Source organism: Meles meles, chromosome 19 (assembly GCF_922984935.1).
Source record: "Meles meles chromosome 19, mMelMel3.1 paternal haplotype, whole genome shotgun sequence".
In the NCBI taxonomy this organism is placed as follows: Eukaryota; Metazoa; Chordata; class Mammalia; order Carnivora; family Mustelidae; genus Meles; species Meles meles.
This window is the reverse complement of record NC_060084.1, coordinates 47,312,902-47,336,600: the sequence shown is the minus strand read 5'-3', so window position 1 is coordinate 47,336,600 and position 23,699 is coordinate 47,312,902. Positions and strand designations below refer to the sequence as shown.

General features: G+C 51.5%; 2 protein-coding genes across 5 annotated transcripts; both read left to right on the top strand.

The window, feature by feature from the left end:
* Nucleotides 1-1,265: 1,265 nt before the first annotated feature.
* Nucleotides 1,266-6,832, top strand: LOC123931189 (carcinoembryonic antigen-related cell adhesion molecule 21-like). 4 transcript variants are annotated; one of them, XM_045988050.1, is made up of 4 exons: nt 1,266-1,454; nt 2,463-2,633; nt 4,281-4,559; nt 5,514-6,832. In XM_045988050.1, the coding sequence occupies exons 1-4, from the start codon at nt 1,391-1,393 to the stop codon at nt 5,591-5,593; spliced, it is 594 nt and encodes a 197-aa protein (XP_045844006.1). In that variant the 5' UTR covers nt 1,266-1,390; the 3' UTR covers nt 5,594-6,832. The 4 variants fall into 4 exon arrangements, with proteins under 4 accessions (XP_045844006.1, XP_045844005.1, XP_045844004.1 ...); XM_045988049.1 differs by having other exon boundaries at nt 2,460-2,633; XM_045988048.1 differs by having other exon boundaries at nt 2,274-2,633.
* Nucleotides 6,833-15,421: 8,589 nt separating this feature from the next.
* On the top strand, nt 15,422-22,887 carry LOC123931188 (carcinoembryonic antigen-related cell adhesion molecule 3-like). Its single transcript, XM_045988047.1, has 9 exons — nt 15,422-15,716; nt 15,856-16,028; nt 16,844-17,200; nt 18,869-19,147; nt 20,164-20,284; nt 21,242-21,294; nt 21,612-21,643; nt 22,083-22,124; nt 22,391-22,887. The coding sequence occupies exons 1-9, from the start codon at nt 15,658-15,660 to the stop codon at nt 22,454-22,456; spliced, it is 1,182 nt and encodes a 393-aa protein (XP_045844003.1). The 5' UTR covers nt 15,422-15,657; the 3' UTR covers nt 22,457-22,887.
* The last annotated feature ends 812 nt before the right edge of the window (nt 22,888-23,699 follow it).

Here is a 23,699-nt window from a genome sequence, read left to right as displayed (position 1 = left end):
CAAATATTAGAGAAGCAGCAATGTTTTCCACAACATCCCCAAACCATAATCATTTTCTTAGTTTATTTAGTACCATGGTACCTATTCTTGTTTAGTTTAAATACAGCTTCTAGTTAGTTCTGGAAATTCTTACCCATTTTAGTTTGGGATTTTAAAGATATCGAAAACCTCTCTTTGGGCTAAAAGTCTTTTTTGTGAACCTTCTTGAAGATGAAACTCATTTTGTAAATGACAAAAGACTGAATTGTAATTGACAAGGAAATTTAATTGTTTTTGTAACATAGAACATTTTAATGATTTGAATGGTAAGTGATGACCTTATGGCTAAAACATATTAAAGGTTTAAGAAATACATATCATCTTTAGAACAGTCTTGGCATTTACCCAGATAACAGAAGGTAAGGCTTATCATTATTCACTTGACCTGCTTTTCAGGTAATTTAACATACCATATAAACAAGTATAACTGGTCAAAAAGACCTCATTTGGGGACCCTGGGGCTCTGTGTGTGGTGCCCACAGACTCAAGGCCAGGACACAGCAGGGGAGTTGGGAGAAGGGCCATCCTCTAAGGGAACCGGGTCCCCCTCAGTCTTGCTATTCAGAGTGTGCTCCCGGGACCAAGATAGTCAGCATCCCTGGGAGCTTGGGAGAGGCAGACTCTGGGGTCCACTCCACATCCGCTGAGTCAGACTCTGCATTTTCAGAGGCTCTGCAGACCCTCTGTGGGCACAGGAAGGGCAGAGCGGTCCCACCCCCACACCACAGGGGCTCAGCCTGGCTGGGCATCTGCTGAAGCAGCATTTCTAGGTGTCCCTTGGGCATTCACAGTCTTGATACAGTTCCACAGGTGATTCCAGCGCACCGTGGGGGTGACATCCCAGGAAAAGGAGTTCCTGATGCAGCCCCCTGGCTCCTGCTCGGAAGGGGAAAGCCACAAGGGGAGGAGAGAGGGCTGTGGGGGCGCTGTCCCTTCACCTTAACCCCAAGCTGTGTGGGTCTCTGGAGCCCAATGCCACAAGCTTGTGCTTGTCCAAATAAGGGTAAGTGCGTGCTCCCCGATTATTTGGGAAATCACACTTGAAGATGGAGAGGCCGCAGCAGTTGCCACAGAACGGAAATGTATATAGAAATGAAAAAGAAAGTAGGGGACAAGGAAGTGGGGCAGGAGGGGAGGGGAGTAAGGAGTAGGGGAAGAGAGGGGCGGGACGCTTGCAGTATCCCCGCCCCTGCCCATGTGACCCAGGCCATATTTCCTGCCCCAGGTGCCCCGCCCTAGAAAGGCAGGATGGAAGGCAGAGCAGACGCGTTAGGACCCCAGTACCCCTCCTGAGCTTTTCTGGAGCAGAAGCTTTTCTACAGAGGGAGGGACAGAGCGGGTAGCAGGCACCATGGAGCCTCCTTCAGGCCCTCCCCGAGGAGGACTGGTTCCCTGGAAGGACCTCCTGCTGGCAGGTGAGTGCCTCCAGTTCCCTGGGAGGGGGTGGCAGGGTGGAAGAGAGGCTGGTTGGGGTATCCAGGAGGACAGGGCTCTGAGAGGGGACAAGGGAGCAGGGCAGGACTGAGGGAGCCGCTAAGCGACAGGACTGTCTCATGGAAGTGGTGAGATAAGGGCTGTTTCCCAATTTACTCATCACTGAGGACTGAATCTGGGAAACTGATACAGCAACAACCTTACTGGGGTCCCTTCTAGGGACCCTAATTGATGTCCTTTCCCACCAACCTGAGATCTTGACAAACGCCAGACTTGGAGGGCCCTCAGGACACATTCATTCAGCCCTGGGTATTTGCCGCCTGCCCCACCACCAGGGTACAGCACAGATCAGACAAGTCCTGCCCTCCCGGAGCTCACCATGTGGGGAGGAAGACAGACACCGAGAGACGTCTAGAATGTGAGGTCAGGTAGCGTCATGAAGGGAACAGAACAGCGAAAGGTCAGGACGTGGAGACAGAGGGTCTTCCGAGGAGGCGGTCAGGGCAGGCCTCTCCCGAGGACCCTCTGAACATGAGCAGGTATCTGAGGGCAGTGAGGAAGTGAGCGACACACATGGGGGGAAGTCGTTCCAAACAGAGGGAGTAAGTTCAGAGGTGAAGCAGTGCGGTCATGCCGCTGACCTTGACCAGCAGAGACACACACAGACACACAGATACCCATGCACGCTCACACACACACCCCGAGGCTGGGGGATGAGGACCTGCTCCGTCTGCAAGGCCCCAGCTTTCTCTCCAACACCTAGGTCAAGACACTGATCCGTCAGCTCCCTTCCCTCCTAGTCTCGCTCTTAACCCTCTGGAACCCGCCCACCACTGCCCAAGTCACTGTGGAGTCCGTGCCGCCCAGTGCTGTGGAAGGGAAGGACGTCTGTCTGCAAGTCCACAATCTGCCTGGGGGTACTGCACGCCTAGACTGGTACAAAGGGGCCAATGTAGAGGCCAACTGTCATATTGTATCATATGTAGTAGATAAACAAGAAACTATCCTGGGACCTGCACACAGCGGCAGAGAGACAGTGTACCCCAATGGATCCCTGCTGTTCCAGAACATCACCCTGAAGGACACAGGATACTACACCCTACAATTCATAAAGAGAAATTATGAAGTGGCACAATTAACCCGACAGCTCCGCATATTCAGTGAGTGATTCCCTCTCACCTCTGGGGCTGGGTGGGATGAATTCTACTGCACACAGGGTGACAGGCTGGGACTGAGCCTCCATCCTCCTCTGCATTATGTCCTGTGTGGGGGCAGGGTTCCAGCATTTAGTGCAGGACACACAGTGGAGACTAACTTCCTAAGACTGGAATTCCTTTCCTGGAATCCAGACTCTGGGATCATCTGAGAAAGACCCTGCAGGGTCAGTCAGGGCCAAGCTTGAGGGTCCCTGATATCCTCACCAGAGCTCAGCCCAGACCACTGTCTCAGGGCTCCTGACTCTAGCGACCCTGGGGCATCTGTGCCAGGATGGGGTTGGGGCCCTTGGACAGAGCTGACTGGGAGCAACCATTTCTGGCTGCCCGAGAGGGTCACCACCAGGTTCAGTCTCAAGAGCCACATCAGGGGAGGGGCCGAGCCTGGGCCTTCACCTGAGACTCAGCATGGACAGCACAGACCTGAAAAGTCGCCAGTCCATTAGCCAACTGCCCTGGGGGACTTGGGGGACACCAGAGGAAGGGCAGCACCGCCAGGGAGGAACAGAGCAAAGAGAGGCTCCAGGCCACCCCTCCTCCACCAAGAATCAGGCCCAGGGCATCTTCTCTTGTGGAGCAAAGTAGTAACTGCGGCCCTTTGATTCCCCAGCTGCTATAGCCCAAATTTAGGTCAGGTATTTGGGGTTGTTTAAAGGATAATTCACAGGCCTAGCAAGTAGAGGTCATTTATCATTCTTCCTGGTGCATTAAGGGGAAACCAAGGCACAGGGAGACACAGTCACTGAATCAGGGTCACAGAGACTGAGGAAGGGCAGATCGGAGTGACCCAGGTTCTGTGTGCAGACACAACCCTGTCCTCTCCTCCATCAGAGGGAGGGATGCTGGTGTGGGTGGTGAGAACAAACAGAGGCTCACTCCGTGTTTGCTCTGGAACCCAACACCCTTTGTCAGAACGAGCTGGCCGCCCTCAGATACCCGAGCCTCACCCCCTGTGCTGGACTTGAGATCTGATTGTTTCCCGGTGTGTTCCTGTCCCTCCCACTGGGATGTCAAGGAAAGGATTGGCCTTCTGCTCCCCACTCTGCCTCTGAAACCAGCCCAGGGCCCACTTGTAGGAAACTCAGTTGCTTTTGTTTGGGAAGGAAGGAGGGAAGGGTGTGGGAGTTTCTCCCATTGAGGGCAGGGAGCCTGGTGGTCAGACCTCCTAGGATCCTGCACCCAGGGCACCTCTCTGAAGAGATGATGGGTCGTTTATTCCCTCAGCACCCCTGCCTCCTGCTCATCCCCTCACTCTCTGCTTGATCGTTGGTCTCAGCTCTTGCTCATGATACCGAGGTTGCTGGCCACACGAGCTGATACCACAGTGATGTCTGGACGAGGCAGACACATGAATAAGGGCTAGAAAGAACCTGAGGATCAGAGGGGGAGGGACAGCCCTCTCCTTACAGATCATCACCTGAACACAGACACTCATCCTTCTGCAGACAACAGGGCCATCCTCTAGGGCACCTTCACAGACCTCTCTGGGGCCCTCCGACTGGCTGGCACCTCAGAGGAAGGAGCTTAGCCCTAGGACCCAGGGACCAGGGACCAGGCCCATTCTCATTAAGCCTTTCCTGTGTTTCCCCATAGAGCCCTTGGCCCAGCCCACTCTCCATGCCAGCAACACCACAGTCACAGAAGACAAGGACTCTGTGGTCCTGACCTGCTCCTCAAACTACATTGGGGTCTCCATTCACTGGTTCTTCAATGGCCAGAGTCTAAAGCTCACAGAGAGGATGACACTGTCCCAGGACAACAGCACCCTCACCATACGCCCTGTCAAGAAGGAGGATGCCGGGAATTACCAGTGTGAGGTCTCCAACCTGGCCATTTCCAGGAAAAGTGACCCTGTAAGTCTGGATGTGAGCTGTGAGTGACCCTCAAACTCTCCCCCTTCCTCCCTAATATTTCATGGCAGGCAGCATGAAATGGATGCCAGCCTGCAGGAGGTGGGAGCCTCCTTCAGGGCCTCTAGGGCAATGTGGATAAAATTCCCCAGAATTAGATGAATCTTGTTAGCATCTTGGTTCTGATTTGTACCAGTTGTTGAAAGTCGGGCAAGACTTTCAACCTCCTGAACCTCATTTTCCTCTTCTCTAAACCTGGAAAGAGCAGCTGGATCCCAGGGAAGTTGTGAGAGTAGTTAGTATGAGTTCATGAGATGAAATCCTGAGACAGCGTCACACTCAGATTCGGGGCTCAGTCAAATTTCGCAACTATTGTCCTTTGGTTATTAACACTTTTGTTGCCAGCTGTAATGTCCCAGAAAACTGGGATGAGTGCTGTCTGATCACGTTCCAGTTCTCTGACTTTCACTGATTTACTGAGCCTTGTACACACGGAGTTGCTCATTCTGCACAGTGGGTGTGGCCCCTCATGGGCAGGGAAGCAGCAGATGAGATCAACATAAATATTTCCCACGTGCCTGGCTCAGAGCAGACCTCGAAAGCAGTCGCTGATGTTATTCTCCTTAATCAGTGTTGAATGGACAGGTAAGGGCCTCCCTCTAAGACCATCAATGAGGATGGAACAGAAGACACGGGGAAGAGGCATAACATGAGAGGAAAATAAACGGGATGCCAGCCTTGGCCTCCATGGCAGGGGAGAAAATGTGAAAATTAAAGCAAGTCCAGAATTTCACTGTGAGGAACAGAAATGATGCCACAGCCAAGGGGATGGGGACACTGTGGTGACAACACACATGCCACCCAGACCTCAGTGGCCTTTCCTTCCTCCCTAAGCATGCCCTTCCCACATGGCCACTCCTGGTTTCCCCATATTTGACTTCAGACTCATAGCCCCCCCTTTTTCTTTTTATTTCAGATGGAAGAAACAACACAGGCCTCCCTGTGGGGTCCGTCATTGTCATTGCAATCGGGGTCCTGGTCGGACTGGCACTATAGTTCCCTCCTGGAGTGTCTCCTGCCCCACACAGTTTTCTCAGAGTTCCACAGAATTTTCAAGACAGATCATCTCAAAATCATACAAATTCATCCACAGAATAGAGAGCGAATATTGCTCCAACTCATTCCAAGGTTAGTAGAAACTTTAAATTGAAATGGAAACAACAACAAAAGCACAAAAAGATGAAAATATCAGGACAATCATGCTCATGAACAGAGAGACAAAAATACTAAACAAGGTATTTTCAAACCAAAACCAAATCCAACAGTGTATAGAATAAGACAGTACACCATGACTAAATTTCAATTGTCCCAGCAAAGCAATGATGATTCAACATTAGAAATTTGTAAATGGGGGACACCTGCGGTGACTCAGTGGGTTAGGCAGCTGGCCCTTGATTGTGGCTCAGGTCATGATCTCAGGGTCCTGGGATTGATCTCCATGTCGGTCCTGTGCTCAGCAGGGAGTCTGCTTGAGGATCTGTCTCCCTCTCCCATTGCCCCTATCCTCTATCAAATAAATAAATAAATCTTTAACAAAAGAAATTTATAAATGGAAGAGAGCAACAACTTCTAAGGTGCCAGCAATGTTCTGTTGCCTGATCTAGCGGTGAGATACATGGATGTGTTCAATTTTTGAAGATTTAGTAAGCTAAACTGTTCATACTGTAGCAGTCCTCTTACCCCCTCAGTTTTTTCCATGATACAGACTCTGCAAACAGACCAGAGCAGACCTGTTGTCTTATAGAACACCCACATTCTGACTTTGTTTCCTTATGGTGTCATTTCAGTTACTTCTGTAAACCCTGTATTTCCTACAAATTGGAAAATGAATCTCAACGTTTAAATAGATTTCAGGTTATATTTCTTGAGGGAAGAATCCTTCCTGCATTTTATACGCATCATATCAAGAGGAACATCCTAGTTAATTGTCTAGATCTTATGCCAGTGTAACTATTTTACTGACAAAAAGTGAATCAGTGGGCAAGTTTTTTAGGTGTTTACTTAAATTCCAGTTAGCTGGGACACCTGGGCGGCTCAGTCGGTTGCCAGTCTGCTTACTGGTCCGTTGGGTCGGGATCTCAGGGATATGGGATTGAGCCCCTTGAGGGGCTCTGTGCTTAAGGGGGAATCTGCTGGAGATCCTCTCCCTCTGGCCCTCCCCCCTTCCCTTGCTCTCAAAAAAATAAATCTTTAAAATTTAAAAAATGAAACAGGGGTGCCTGAGTGGCTCATTCAGTGAAGTGTCTGCTTTGGTTCAGGTCATGATCCCAGGGTCCTGGGATCCAGCTTCCTGTCAAGCTCTGCAGGGAGTCTGCTTCTCCCTCTGCTTCTCCCCCTGCTTGTCCTCCGTCTCCCTTTCTCTCTCAAATCAACAATAAAATCCTTAAAAATAAAATAAAATAAATTCCAGTTAGTTGACATACAGTGTACTGTTAGTTTTAATCATACATTATACCGATTGAACATTCAAGACAACACCTGGTGCCCTCCTTAATCCTCATCTCCTCTTTCACTCATTCCCCACCCACCTCCCCTCTGGCAACCATCAGCCTGTTCTCAGTCGTTAAGAGTCTGTCTCTTGGTTTCCCTCTCTCTTTCTCTCTCCTTTTCTCCTATTCTAACTTGCTTTGTTCCTTAAATTCCACGTGACTGAAATCATATGGTATTTCTCTGAGGTAATTCTGACTGATATATTTCCCGTAGCATAATACACTGCAGCTCCACCAATATTGTTGCAAATGAAAAGATTTCATTCCTTTTTTATTGGCTGAGAAGTATTATATATATATATATATATATATATATATATATATATATATGCCATCTACCATGCTGCTCCCCAACAGAATGAAAGCTGTTTATGGCAAGTCCACAGCCAACATCACACTCAGGGAGGAAAGGCTGAAAGCTTCTCTATTAGAATCAGAAACAGGACAAGGGTGCTCAACCTCACCACTTCTCTTTAGCAGAATTCTGAGACTCTTAGCCAAAGCAATTAGATAAGAAAAAAATAAATAAATAAAAGGCATTCATGCCAGAAAAAAAAGAAGTAAACTTCTCTTTGTGTGTAGACAACATGATCTTATATGGAGAAAACTCCAAAAGTTCCATGAAAAAACGTTCTGAACTAATATACAAATTTAAGGAAGCTGCAAGACGCAAAATCAATCTGCAGAAATCAGGACATTTCTGTACACCAACAAAGAGCCTGTGGGCAACCATTGGGAAATAGAGAAAATATTCCCATTTCTTATGGTGTCAGAAACAATGAAATGCTTTGCTCTGGCTGGGCCCTGAGGGGTGGAAGCAGGCCCCTGGGGAGGCAGGGAATAGTCCGGTCTGTTGGGGCAGTGCCAAGAAGAGAAGCAAAGACAAAGACAGCAGGACTTCAGTGTCTACCTGTGGGAAGCAAGACAAGGGTCCCCATTTGCAGAGCCTGTTGTTTTGGATCACTGCCCAAAGATGCATTTGCTGGTATCTTGGCATTTGGCTTTGGAAAGGCTTCATACTTAGGAGAATGGCAGAGGAAATTCCATTCCCTGGACGATCTGCTCTTTTTGGGTCCAGGGAATCGCAGCAACTGCTGCTTATGTGTCAACAAGGCAAAATAAAGGATGCATTAAATGAAAGGGACATTCACAGCCTTCACCTTCCTACCTACACTCTGCATCTGTAGCTTTTGAAGTTTCTTACACCCCTGAATTTGTACACATTTAAAATTTCATGTGTACTTTAAAATAATATACTTAGAGCGGAGAGAAACACCGTGATAACCTCACTCTATGGGGATGGTTTCTGAGGGAGTCTCAATGCAATTGAACAGGAAATGTTTTCCTGCTGTTTAAGAACCTATTGAAGGGCGCCTGGGTGGCTCAGTTGGTTAAAGCCTCTGTCTTCCGTCCAGGTCATGATCCCAGGGTCCTGGGATGGAGCCCCGCATCTGGCTCTCTGCTCAGCGGGGAGCTTGCTTCCCTTCCTCTCTCTGCCTGCCTCCCTGCCTACTTGTGATCTCTGTCTGTCAAATAAATAAAATATTTTTTTTAAAAAAAAGAACCTCTTGAGAACTCTCCACATGGAAAAGAAGTTATGTTGCAAGTAACTTGTTTATAGGTCAGTTAAAAAATCGGGAAAAGGAAAAAAAGAACAGTAAGATAATTTGGACTACATGTCACCAAACAGAGGAAAGATCTTTAGATTGAAGTGCATGAGACATTGATGGAAGAAATTGAGCACAGGCAAATAAAGGAAAAGATAGCGCCTGTCCATGGGTTGGAAGAGTTAATACTGTTAAAATAGCCATACTGCTCCTCATGATCTCCAGATGCAATGCAAACCCCATCAAAATTCCAACAGCATTTTTCAGAGAAAAAGACAAAGCAGTTCTAAAATTTGGATGGTACCATGAAATATGTCAAATAGCCAAAGAAATCTCGGGCAGGAAGAATGAAGCTGGAGGCATCACCCTTCTGGTTGCAAATCACATAACAAAACCACAGTCATGAAAGCAATATGGCATTGTGGCTTAACTCCACCAGGTTTAAGGGTTTTCTTGCTCCAAGCATGTGTACCCCTTGCTTGCTGACCTAAGTCCCATGATCTGTAGCAAAAATAAGCCACTTCCTTGGGATTTGCAGACCACTGGCCTTAAGGAGTGATGGACCAAGCTTTCCCAGGAGATAAGACCCACCTATATTGGAAAACAGCTGCCCTGGGTGCCAGCAAGTCTGTTGTGTGTCATGTACACATACTACAAGCTGCCTGCACACCTACTTCTCCTGCACACAACCGCCCTCCCTTTTCTCATGTCCCCTTTAAACCACCCTCCAACCCCAAGCCCGCTGGATGGGGAGCATGATCTTTGAAACATTAGTCCACTGTCTTCCCAGGATGCTGGCTTCCCATATAAAGCAACCTTCCTCACCTACCATCACTTGTCCCTCATGTGTTGGTTTTTGGGGTGTGAGCAGCCAAATGTGAGCTTGCAGCCAGTCTCAGTCAGGTACCAGTATGGCCAGAAAGACAGAACAATGGAACAGAACACAGAGCCCTCAACAAATTCCTGCATATATGGTCATCGGATCTTTGACAAGGGTGTCAAGAATACACAGTGGGAAAGGATAGTCTCTTCAGCAAACGATGTTGGGAGAAGTGGGTATCCGCGTGGCAGAAGAACGAAATTACAGATTTACCTTACACATCCATGAAAATCCACTCAAAATGAGTGAACGACTTAAACCTAAGACCCCAAACCATAAAAGTCATGAAAGAAGACATGGGGAAACCCTTGATGACATTGGCCTTGGCCATGACTTCATGCATATGATACCAAAAGCACAGGCAACAGAAAGGAAAATCAACAAGGGGGACCATATTAAACGAAGAAGTGTCTACACAGCAAAGGAAACCATCGACAAAATGCAAAGGCAACCTACCAACTGGGAGAGAGTATTTTCAAACCATGTTATCAGATGAGGGGTTAATAGCCAACATGCATAAGGATCACCTACAACCAGATAGTAAAAAGCAACAAAGAAATAACCTTTCTCCAATGGCAACGGATATATGAAAAAAGGGAACTGCAATTCTAAAACACATTATTACGACACACATGTTGCACATTTGCAATGGCTATTATTGAAAAAAAACAAACAAACAAGTGTTGGTGAGGATGTTGAGAAATTGGAACCCTTGTACCCAACGATGAGAATGCAAACAGCCGCCGCCACCCTGAGAACAGTATGGAGGGTCCTCAAAAAATTAAACACGCAGCTACACTAAGACCCAGCTTATTTGTCCAGAAGAACGGAAATCAAGATCTCGGAGATAGGCATGCCTGTGTTCACTGCAACACTGTTCACAGCAGCCGAGGTATGGATCAACCTAAATGTCCGTCGACAGACGAATGGTTGAGGAAAGTGCAGCACATGCATATAGTGGGACACTATTCAGAGGACAGATTTCCTGTGAACTGCTAATAAAGTAAAAGAATGATAAAAGAAAATGAAAAATGTTTTCACAGTTGAAAGCAAACTGAACACCACACCGAGATGCCACTTCACAATCAGCGGACTGGCTAAACTATTAAAAGGACTTTCCAAACTAAGTGTCGAGGATGGGGGGCCACTGGAACTCTCCCACATTGCTAGGAAAAAATAAACTTGCAGCTACTTTGGAAAACTAGCATGTTCTTCCAGACATTAAAGGTGTGCCTCCTCAGCGATCCCTTCTCTGCACTCATGGGTGGGACTCTACCCCAGAGAAATGAAAGCTCCGGCCGCTTCAAAGACTCGTGCACAAAAGTTGCAGGCGGGTGTGCTTGTAATAGCCCAGAGTTGGAAAGCATAAATGAGGGAATAAATTAAAAACCAACTTTCTGAATCCTTCCAATGTAAGGATAAAAAAGAAAAGGGATACAAAAGGGATAAACTAAGATATTAAAAAGCGGGAAAAATGAGGATACTTGCAATAAAATGCAGTTGTGGGTTATTTTATTTTTTATATAATTTTTTATTTTTTGTTAACACATAATATATTATTAGCCCCAGGGGTACATTTCTGTGAATCGCCAGTTTTACACACTTCACAGCTCTCACCACAGCACATAACTTCCCCAATGTCCATAACCCAACCACCTTCTCTCTACCCCCTCCCCCCTGCAACCCTCAGTTTGTTTTGTGAGATAAGAGCCTCTTATGGTTTGTCTCCCTCCCGATCTCATCCTGTTTCATTTATTCTTTTCCAACCCCCCAAACCTCCCACGTTGCCTCTCAGCTTCCTCATATCAGGCGGATCATATGATACTTGTCTTTCTCTGATTGCCTTATTTCACTAAGCACAATACCCTCTAGTTCCATCCACACCGTCGCAAATGGCAAGATTTCATTTCTTTTGATGGCTGCATGGTATTCCATTGTGTATATATACCACATCTTCTTTATCCATTCAGCTGTTGATGGACATCTCAGTTCTTTCCATAGTTTGGCTATTGTGGACACTGCTGCTACAACATTCAGGTGCACGTGCCCCTTCAGATCAGTACATTTGTATCTTTAGGGTAAATATCCAGTAGTGCAATTGCTAGGTCGTAGGGTAACTCTATTTTCAACTTATTGAGGAAGTTCCATGCTGTTTTCCAGAGTGGTTGCACCAGCTTGCATTCAGTTGTGGGTTATTTTAAAAACCACACTGAGTATAAAAGTTGACCCCAGCCCCAAATCGTAGTGTACGGTTCAAATTTTCAAAATTCTAAAAAATGCACGCTAATCGATAATAGCAAAAGCAAATGTAAGGTTTCATGGGAACATGGGGAAGGAGTGTCAGGGGGGCAGAATGAAGAATAAAGAGGATGTGAGGAGACGTTGAGAGGAAGGGAGATACTCAGTATCTTCATGTAGGAATGACTTCTCTGCATGCCCGTGGAAAAATGTATTCAATTCTACACTTTCAATATGTTGAACTTCCTGTATGTCAACTGTAATTCAATAAAGGGGTTAAAATTCTATGTCCGTATGTGAACGTTATGTAATGTACAAATTTTAAAAAATGATTGGATAGGGGCGCCTAGATGGCTCAGCTATTGAGCGTCTGCCTTTGGCTCAGGTCATGATCCCAGGGTCCTGGGATGGAGCCCCGCATCGGGCTCCCTGCTCAGCGGGAAGCCTGCTTCTCCCTCTCCCACTCCCCCTGCTTGTGTTCCCTCTCTCGCTGTGGCTCTCTCTGTCTAATAAACAAATAAATTATTTAAAAAATAATAATAATCGGATTGCTGGACTTTTCTTTCACATTTCCTGAACAGACCACCAGAGGGCGGCAGAGCTGCGCCCCAGCCTGGATCCTTCCTCAAACCTCCCACAACCAGCCAGTTCTGACCCCCCCCCCCCCCCAGCCTCTCTCACACACACTCCTCCTGGCTCCCCAGGCTCCCCGCACTATACCCCGCCAGCCCCTCTGGCCAGCCAGGCATCTGCCTACTGAGATTGGTCCCTCTGTGGACAGCTCGTCCCTCCACACCCTCTGTCTTTCAAGGGGCAAAGTTCCACTCATGCTTCCAGTCTCAGCCAAAAGGTCACTTTCTCAGGAGTGCTCCATGGGACCCCTATCAGCTAAGACCCCCTGACATGCTCCAGATGCACCAGATACTTTCCCTTCCTCGCCCTCCTCTTGATTATAATTGACTCCTCAGTGCCATGATTTTCTAGTGCCGCTGGCCCTGATACAGGGTAAACCCACGAGTCCAGGGCCCCCATCTGTCCTGTTCTCTGTGGAGTTCCCCAGATCCAGCCCAGGCCTGACACGTCACAGATGCCCAGTAAGTACTCACTGAAGGTATGAGGGAAAGCACACAATGTCCCCCCATGTGAACCTGGGGTCAGAGCCTCTTCCCTGCAGACTGAGGCCACTGGCATCAGCATGGGAGGAGGCCAGCATGTGCCCGAAGCTGCCCGTGTAAGCTGCCGGGCCTTTACCCCTCCTAGATTCAGGAGGGAGGACAGGGGCCTCCTACAGTTAGGGGCCGGACCCCCATTCATTCCCACAACACGGACACCCCCACCCATCACAATCATGTGAATGACTTTTCCCCTTGGAAGGCCTGGGTGGGCAGCCTGTGTCCTTCCTCTTCTCTCAGAGATCTGACCTCACACAAATTCTGGATCACAAACTCAGAGGCGGTTACTACCAGGGGAGTTCAGAGCCCCATCCTGACCTCCAAAGACATCAGGAGCTGACTCCTCATCCTGAGGACCCCTAGTCTGGGAGGGACACTTGCTGTCTCCCTGAAGATGTCTCAGTAGCCCAAGGTGACCTGGGGAGCAAGCGGGAAATTTCCAGGCAGGCGAGACAGGAGAACCCAGCATCTGCTTGTGTTTCCCCAGGGCTGAGTCTCTGGGAAGGGCCACCCCAGCTCCTGGTTCCTGTGGGAGACCTAGAACAGAGGAGAGACAGGGATACAGATGGCTCCCCTCCCTGTTGTGATGGGGAGACAGCACATTGTAATGGTCAGCCCCTCAGGCCAGTGCTTTTTCCCCAAAGGGTCGAGAGACCCCTACTAGGTCATTCTCAAAATCTCGAGGACAGAGAGCTCCTGTTGAGGGAGCAAATCCCTCTGGGTGGACAATTCTCCTCACACAAGACCAGGAATCTTCTAAACTGTGCCTGTCGTCTCCCTGGGCCCATGCAGCCATGGGATGGAGTCAGACAGTCTAGGACCCACAAGTACCGGGACCTCAGCCCAGGGCTCAGGGACCCTCATCCTCTGGAGCCTGGTCACCATACCTGGTGCTGCCCCCAGACTCGCCTCCAGGGGGCGACATAGGGATATGCTGGCAACACACAGGAAGTTAAACCTTGAAGCTGGCTTTGGCTGAGGAGGGGGAGGAGGAGACTGGTTTCCATCCCTTTCTCCCACAGACCCTTCTGGACCCGTCCCACATGCCTGTTTTGTCCTGCCCACTCCTTCTAGGGCCCTAGCAGCACGCTGATCTGTCAGGGGTCCCTGTGCAGCTCCCCTGCCCTGCCTGGCACCACCCATGGGGGAAGCAGGGTTACCACAGGAAGGTCCCCCAGGCAGAGGACACAGACTGCCCAAGAAGCTCAGGAGCACACGGACTGTCTCCAGGCCACAGTTCATCCAGTGGACACTGAGAGGGAGGGTCTCCTCGAAACATTTCCAGGAGCCGCAGCCGCCTGACCTCCCCCTAACTCTTCTCTTCCCAGGACATGCAGGAAACCCCCTTCCCACCTGGGAATGGAGCTCCAGGGACACCGGGTCCTGGATTTATGTCCCCGGAAGCAGAGGCCGGGCTGGGGACACCCAGGGATGGACCGTGGGTCCTACACCTGTCGTCACCCGGCCTGTCCCTTTCTCACCCCCAGAGTCATCTCTGGGACCTTGCTGCCAGGAGTCAGTCCAACCTCCCCAGAGCCTGTGAGAGCACTGGGGAGACCGGTGCCCAGCTGGCCTTCTCTGCTACAAACGGAAATCATCCCCGGGATCTGGAGACCCTGGGGCTCTGTGTGTGGTGCCCACAGACTCAAGGCCAGGACACAGCAGGGGAGTGGGGGAGAAGGGCCATCCTCTAGGGGAACCCGGTCCCTTCAGTCTTGCTATTCAGAGTGCGCTCCCCGGGCCAGGATGGTCAGCATCACCTGGGAGCTTGGTAGAGGCAGACTCTGGGGTCCACTTCACACCCGCTGAGTCAGACTCTGCATTTTCACAGGCTCTGCAGACCCTCCGTGGACACAGGAAGGGGCGAGGCGGCCCCATCCCCACATCATGGGGTCTCAGCCTGACTTGGCATCTGCTGAAGCAGCATTTCTAGGTGTCCCCTGGGCATTCACAGTCTTGATAAAGTCCCACAGGTGATTCCAGCGCACAGTGGGGGTGACATCCCGGTGACAGGAATTCCTGAGGCAGCCCCCAGGCTCCTACTCCCAAAGGGAAAGCCACAAGGAGAGGAGAGAGGGCTGTGGGGACACTGACCCTGTACCTTAACACCAAGCTGTGCGGGTCTCTGGACCCCAATGCCACAAACTTGTGCTTGTCCCAATAAGGGTATTTGCGCTCTCCCACATGCTGGGAAATCACAGCTGAAGAGGGAGAGGCCTCAGACCTTGTCAGGGAACCGAAATGTAGACAGAGATGAAAGGGGTAGGGGCCAAGAAAGTCAGGAGGGAGGGGAGGAGGATGGAAGGGAGGAAGGGCGGGGACCTGACAGAGACCCCGCCCCCAGCCCACGTGACTCCGCCCTGTGCCCCTCTGCTCAGGGGCCGCTCAGAGCCCAGGGAGGAAGGGCGGTCAAGCTGACAAGTCCGGACTGCAGTGCTCCTCCTGAGTTTTTCTAGAGCAGAAGCGCTTCTCACAGAGGAAGAGACAGACCGGGCAGCAGGCACCATGGAGCCCGCCTCAGTCCCTCCCCGAGGAGGACGGGTTCCTGGCAGGGGAGGAGAGAGGGCTGTGGGGGCGCTGTCCCTGCACCTTGACCCTGAGCTCAGTGGGTCTCCAGACCCCAACGCGACAGGCTTGTGCTTGTCCAAACAAGGGGGTGTGCGCGCTCTAGCCTATGGTGGGAAATCACTGCTGTAGAGGGAGAGGCCTCAGCCCTTGTCAGGGAATCAAAATGTAGACAGAACTGAAAGGGGAAAAAGGGAACAAGGGAGTGGGGAAGGAGGTAAGGGGTGGAAAAGGGAGGGGAAGGGAAAGGAGGGGCCCTGACAGATACCCCACCCCCACCCCCCCCACCCCCGCACTCCTGCTTCAGAGGCCACTTAAGCCAGAGTCAACACGTTGGGACAACAGTGCTTCTCCTGAGCATTTCTGGAGCAGAAGCTCTTCTCACAGAGGAAGGGACAGAGCAGACAGCAGGCACCATGGAGCCCCCTTCAGGCCCTCCCAGAGGAGGACAGGTCCCCTGGCAGGACCTCCTGCTGGCAGGTGAGAGGGACAGGTCCCTGGGAGGGAGTGGGAGGATGGGAGGAAAAAGAAGGCTGGGGTCTCACAGGGAAAACAGGGCTCTGAGAGGGGACAGAGGAGCAGGGCAGGACTGGGGGAGCCACTCAGCGACAGGACTGTCCATGATCTGGAGGTGGTGAGCCAAGGACTGTTCCCCAAGTTACTCATCACTGAGGACTGAATTTGGAAAACTGATGATAACAATAACCAGGGACCGTAATCATTGTCCCTTCCCACCAATCTGAGATCTTCACAAGCGCCAGACTTGGAGGGCCCTGGGGACACATTCATTCAGTCCTGGGTATTTGCCGCCTGCCCCACCACTGAGGTACATCACAGATCAGACGAGTCCGTGCCCTCCCCGTGCTCACTTCTGTGGGGAGGAAGACAGACACCCAGAGACGTCTAGGATGTGAGGTCAGGTACGACAAGCGTTATGAAGGGAACAGAACAGGGAAAGGTCAGGTCGTGGAGACAGAGGGTCGTCAGAGGAGGTGGTCAGGGCAGGGCTCTCCTGAGGACCCCCTGAGCGTGAAAAGGTATCTGAGGGCAGTGAGGGAGTGAACGACAGACACGGGAGGAAGTTGTTCCAAACAGAGGAAGTAAGTTCGGAGATGAAGCAGTGCGGTCATGCTGCTGACCTTGACCAGCAGAGACACACACAGACACACAGATACCCGTGCACACCCACACACACCCCGAGGCTGGGGGATGAGGACCTGCTGCGTCTGCAGGGCCCCAGCTTTCCCTCCAACACCTAGGTCCAGACACTGATCATCTGCTCCCTTCCCTCCTAGTCTCGCTCTTAACCCTCTGGAACCCGCCCACCACTGCCCAAGTCACTGTGGAGTCCGTGCCGCTCAGTGCTATCGAAGGGAAGGACGTCCTTCTGCAAGTCCACAACTTGCCTGGGGATACTGCGCGCCTAGACTGGTTCAAAGGAGCCATAACAGAGAACCGCCGTATTGTATCATATATAGTAGATACACAAAAAACTGTCTCAGGACCTGCACACAGCGGCAGAGAGACAGTGTACCCCAATGGATCCCTGCTGTTCCAGGACATCACCCTGAATGACGCAGGAGTCTACACCCTAGAAATCACAAATAGAACTTATGACAGGGTACAAGTAACTGGACAGCTCCATGTATTCGGTGAGTAATTCCCTCTCACCTCTGGGGCTGGGTGGGGTGAATTCTACTTCACACACAGGATGACAGGCTGGGACTGGGCTTCCATCCCCCTCTGCATTATGTCCTGTGTGGGGGCAGGGTTCCAGCATTTAGTGCAGGTCACACAGTGGAGACTAACTTCCTAACATTGGAATTCCTTTCCTGGAATCCAGACTCTGGGATCATCTAAGAAAGACCCTGCAGGGCCCAGTCAGGCCCAAGCCTGGGGGATCCACTGGGTTCTTCAGCAGACTCAGCCCAGACCACTACTCGGGGCTCCTGACTGTAGTGACCCTGGGGCATCTGTGCCAGGATGAGGTGGGGGCTCCTGGGCAGAGCTGAATGTGAGCAACTATTTCTGGCTGCCTGAGCTGGTCACCAGCCAGGGTTCAGTCTCAAGAGCCACATCTGGGGAGGGGCCAAGCCTGGTCCTTCACCTGAGACTCAGCATGGACAGCACAGAACTAAAAAGCCCCCAGTCCATTAGCCAACTACTCTTTGGGACTTGAGGGACACCAGAGGAAGGGCAGCAACCTCAGGGAGGAACAGAGCAGAGAGAGGCTCCTGACTGTCCTCCTCCAACAAGAATCCAGCCCAGGGAACCTTCTCTTGTAGAGCAAAGTAGTAACAGCTGCCGTTTGATTGGCCAGCTGCTATAGCCCAAATTGACATCAGATATTTGGGGTCATTAAATGGATAATTCACAGGCCTAGCAAGTAGAGGTCATTTATCATTCTTCCTGGTGCATTAAGGGGAAACCAAGGCACAGGGAGACACAGTCACTGAATCAGGGTCACAGAGACTGAGGAGTGGCAAATGGGACTGACCCAGGTTCTGTGTGCAGACACAGCCCCGTCCTCTCCTCCATCAGAGGTAGGGATGCTGGTGTGGGCGATGAGAGCAAACAAGGCTCACTCCGTGTTTGCTCTGGAACCCAACACCCTTTGTCAGAACGAGCTGGCCGCCCCTCAGATGCCCGAGCCGAGCCTCCCTGTTCTAGACTTGAGATCTGATTGTTTCCTGGTGTGTTCCTGGCCCTCCCACCCGGGGGTCAGGGAAAGGACTGGCCTTCTGCTCCCTACCCTGCCCCTGAAAACAGCCCAGGGTCTACATGTAGGAAACTCAGTTGCTTTTGTTGGGGAAGGAAGGAGGGAAGGGTGTGGGAGTTTCTCCCAACGAGGGCAGCGAGCCTAGTGGTCAGATCTCCTAGGATCCTGCACCCAGGGCACCTCTCTGAAGAGATGATGGGTCGTTAATTCCCTCAGCACCCCTGCATCCTGCTCATCCCCTCGCTCTCTGCTTGGTGGTTGGTCTCAGCTCTTGCTCATGATACCGAGGTTGCTGGCCACACGAGCTAGAGGTTCCTGGTGCTGATACCACCGTGATGTCTGTACACAGCACACACATGACTAAGGGCCAGAGGGAACCTGAGTGTCAAGGGGGAGGGACAGCCCTCTCCTTACAGATCTTCACCTGAACACAGACACTCATCCTTCTGCAGACAATAGGGCCATCCTCTGGGGCACCTTCACAGAGCTCTCTGGGGCCCTCCGACTGGCTGGTACCTCAGAGGAAGGAGCTTAGCCCCAGGCGCCAGGGACCAGGGACCAGGCCCATTCTCATTAAGCCACTTCCTGTGTTTCCCCACAGAGCCCTTGGCCCAGCCCACTCTCCATGCCAGCAATACCACACTCAAAGAAGACAAGGACTCTGTGGTCCTGACCTGCTCCACAAATAACAGTGGGGTCTCCATTCACTGGTTCTTCAATGGCCAGAGTCTAAAGCTCACGGAGAGGATGACGCTGTCCCAGGACAACAGCACCCTCACCATACACCCTGTCAGGAAGGAAGATGCTGGGAATTACCAGTGTGAGGTCTCCAACCCAGGCGATTCCAGTAAAAGTGACCCTGTGAGGCTGGATGTGAGCTGTGAGTGACCCTCAAACTGTCCCCTTCCTCCCTAATATTTCATGGCAGGCGGTGTAAAATGGGTGGAGGCCTGCAGGGGGTGGGAGCCTCCTTCAGGGCCTCAAGGGCAATGTGGATAAAATTCCCCAAAATTAGATGAATCTTGTTAGCATCTTGGTTCTGATTTGTACCAGTTGTTGAAAGTCAGGCAAGACGTTCAAACTCCTGAACCTCATTTTCCTCTTCTCTAAAACTGGAAAGAACAGCTGGATCACAGGGATGAGATCATGAGTTCATGAGATGAAATCCGGAGACAGGGTCATACTCCGTTTCCGGGCTCAGTCAAATTTCGCAACTATTGTCCTTTGGTTATTAACATTTTTGTTGCCAGCTGTACTGTCTCGGGGAACTGGGATGAGTGTTGTCTGATCACGTTCACGCTCTCTGACCTGCACTGATTTACTGATTACAGTACTCACTTTAAACACTCAGTTGTTCATTAGTGAAGCCCTGTACACACTGAGTTGCTCATTGTGCACAGTGGGCGTGACACCTGGCCGCTCATGGGCAGGGAAGCAGCAGATGGGATCAACATAAATATTTCCCACGTGCCTGGCACAGAGCAGACCTCGAAAGCAGTCGCTGATGTTATTCTCCTTAATCAGTGTTGAGTGGACAGGTAAGGGCCTCCCTCTAAGACCATCAATGGTGACAGAAGACACAGGGAAGAGGCATAACGTGAGAGTAAAATGAACACCCTGGGGCGGGGGGAAATGTGGAGATGAGACAAAGTCCAGGGTTGCACTGTGAGGAAGAGAAAATGTAGTGGCCGAAGGGATGGGGGCACTGTGGTGACAACACACTCACACATGCACGCACACACACACACACACACACACACACACACACACACACACACACACCAGCCAGATCTCAATGCCCTTTCTTCCTCCTTTACTAGGCCCTTCCCCCACGGACACTCCTGGTTTCCCCAGATTTGACTTGGGACTCATTCCCCTCTCTTTCTTCTTCTTCAGATGAAGGAAGCACCACAGTCTTCCCTGTGGGGTCCATCACTGGCTTGGTAGCCGGGGTCCTTGTCGGACTGGCACTGGCCGCTACCCTAGGCTGTCTCCTGCTCCGCACAAGGACTGGAAGGTACGATGACATTTCCCACACACTGATCCTGTCCCGCAGCTGCTCCCAGCCAGGAGGGAGACTCTGTCCTGACCTAGGATCCTGGACGGCCTCTTCCAGACTCCCAACTGCCCCCTGGATTTTCCTTCCCATTCCATCTGGCTCCTTCCTTGCCAGCTGCTGACTGGGGTGCTTCCCAGGCAGGATGGAAGCTTCCTTGGGTATAAATGAGGGACAGTTAGGGAGCAGCCCCTCGGGGTTGTCTGGTTCACTTGGCACATCGGCAGCAGTGCTGACAGGACTAAGTGCTCAGCAAAGGGCACCTCCTGTGGTTTATTTCAGGCCCCACGCTCTGTGAGGGGGATTTGCAGCCTCAGGATCTGAGGGCGGTCCTGGTCAGGGTCACACAATGGAGAGGGGAAGAGCCTGACAGGCCAGTTGTGTCACCCCCAAATGGCAGATGCGGGAACCACAGCCCCGGATGTGTGAGACCAGAGAACCTGGGTTCACCCAGGGCTAGTCCTGGGATGTCCTTTATGCTGCTTTTCCAGGCAGATGGACATAGTGGGCGGGCCTGTGGGGGCAAGAGTGTGGCCACAGCAGGGACGCCACATTCAGCACATCCACCACATGCTGGGGATCCAGCATGCCCAGGGCTCCCCAAGTGTCCTGCTCAAGGAGCTGCAGCCTTGACCGTACCACTCAGTCAGACCCTCGTCTTTGATTCCTTTCCCAGGTTCTCCGTTCCTTTTCAGGACACTTTCTCCTAGTCACCCATCAGGCTGCAGGTCTCCCGCTCTGGGCTTCAAAGGCCTTTCCTTATCCTCTCTCCTGGGTCCTGCCTCTGCTAAACAGCACTGGTGGAGAGAGGGGTTCTCTAACCCCTGCCTGGATTCAGGATCCTGCTGGTCCCCTGCTCTGACACCAAAGCTGTGACCTCACCCTGCAGCCCTCACACTTAAGCCTGATCTTTCCTAGGGCCAATGGCTGGTGTGATCTCAGAGAGCTCTGCTGCCCAGCATCCACCCCCCGTGAGTATCTCTCCCGCCTGGGAGTTCTGGGCGCCCCAAGATCCTGCCACATTGTCTTCTCCTGCTACTCAGTCGCCTGGAGCCTCTGACCCTTTCTCTGGGGTTTTAACCCAGGGGGCCTCAACCGCCTGTGGTTGTGGAATCTAGATCATAGGGCAACACCTTACCAGCACTGGGCCCTAAAATGGCCAGTGGGTCTTTCCCTGGGAGGTGCTCCTACTTCCCTATTGTCTGAGAGCTGTGGACTTGTCGCCTCCTGGGAGGGTGAGCCCAAGCTTCTTCACAGCCCTGGTGCTAACTCCTGTCTCTGTTCCCAGGGCACATTCCAGCCAGCAGCAACAAATCGCAGGTAAGCCTGCCCCCTCCACCTCTCTTTCCAGTGGGGTCCAGGCTGTGAAGGGTCAAGGCAGGGCATTCAACCAATTTAGCAGCAAGGAGCAGACCCTGCTTCTCCCAGATTAACCAGGACAAGGCAAACCCTGTTCCAGCCAGGCATGACCCTCTTCAGGGACAGGATCACTCCCCCCACCATGTCCTGAGTTGTCCCTGCTCCCTTGAGCTGGCCAGTGGGAACACTGAGTACAGCCAGGGGCAGGGTGGCCACTGGGGGCATCAGCCAGAGGTCCTGAGCTAACAGGAATGGGGCAGAGGGTGCAGTGGGTAGTGCTCTGGGACTGGGGTGTGGGTCAGCGGGCTTGGAGAAAGCTGCTCAAGAGACAGAACTGGTCACCCCCATAGAGAAGTGACCTTCCCTCTCTGTCTACCAACACCCATTCTCTCCTGTTTAGGACTCCCTGCCCGGCCCCACGACAGCCATTCCTGTCTACCAGGTGAGTGTGGGGAGTGAATGCTCTGGCCCCCAAAGCCCAAGGGGGCTGAGGATCTGCCCCAGCCTGCCCCTGGCTGAGCTTTAAGGTTCAGGAACAGCAGAGCAGAGAGGAACAAGGAATAGGGGGAAGAAAGAGGGGTTTGGGGTAGACACCCACCGCACAGCTAGGCTCCCAGAGAGCAGCCCAGCTTGACCTAAACGCTGAAGGTCACCCAGATGTCTTCTATGAAGGTGACAGGGGCTCAGAGGCCTCTTCTTCTTTTACAGGAATTACGACACCCAGATACAAACACTTACTGCCAGATCAACCACAAAGCAGAAATGGCTTCTTAGTTTCCCCAGGGCCTGGGGGCCGCTGAGACCCAGGACTCTAGGTGGGGTCAGGAGCCACCGCCTGTGCCAGAGAACCAGCCCTAGGCCCTGAAGATATTCAGGAACATCGACCCAGGGTTGGGTCCTTCCTGATTTCTGGAGACTCCTGCAGGCTTCCCTGAACCCAGGAAAAAGGCCCCCATCTCCCAGGAAGTGGGGGTTCTCAGGGAAAGTGTCCTGACCGCTGACCCACTGAAGATGATCTAGATGATCTGGATGAAGAGGACTCATCCCTTCCTTGGTCCTTTTTTTATGAATGGTAATTTCTCTTAAAGAAATTCACCCGGGGCACCTGGCTGGCTCAGTCAGTAGAGCATGCAACTTTTTTTTTTAAGATTTTATTTATTTACTTGAGAGAGAGCACGCGCGCAGGAGCCGGGAAGAGGGCAAAGGGAAAGGGAGAAACAGACCTCCCACGGAGCAGGGAGCCGGATCCAGGGACCATGTCCTGAGCTGAAGGCAGATGCTTAATTGACTGAGCCTCCCAGGTGCCCTGAGCATGCAACTCTTTATCTTGGGGTCATGAATTTCAGCCCCATATGTGGTATAGAGTTTACATTGAAAAAATAAATAAAGTGTAAGAAATAAAAAAGAGAAAAGAAATTCACCCAAAACTCTGGGTCTCTTCTCTCTTGGGTCACTTAGGGAAACATTACCTCTGACTTGACCAAGCCTTCATCTCTGGTCCTCCAGGGTAGAAGAAGGGAGGGGTTGAGGGGTGTGGACTGTTAGGACCATGCTAACTAGAGCCAGGGCTATGGCCAAATCATAAGAGCACTCAGCAGTCCTCACACTACTCAGGGACCAAAGCAATAGATACTCCCCATGTTTATCAATGTGGCTTGGGTGTGAGGAGCAGAGAACACGGGACCTCTGATGACCGTACGAGATGAGCTAGGAAGGAACAGCCATGGCAGGCACACATCCTGGCATGGGACCCCTTTGCTATCTTTTGGTGTCCTGAGTTCTCCTCCACCAGCCCTGGTGGCCCTGAGTAGTGGTCTTCACCAATAAACTTGCCTGTCCCCAAATCCAGGATCCAGGCCACTGACACCTGTCCAAAGGTTTCTCCTCTGTGTCCAAGGCCAGCTTTCAAGATGTCCTTACCCCCCAGGGTGACTTAGAGACAGGCTGTCAAAGTAACCCCAGTGGGGAAGACCCAGAATTCCTGCCCTGAGCAGGGCCCTCCCAGGCACTGCCCGTA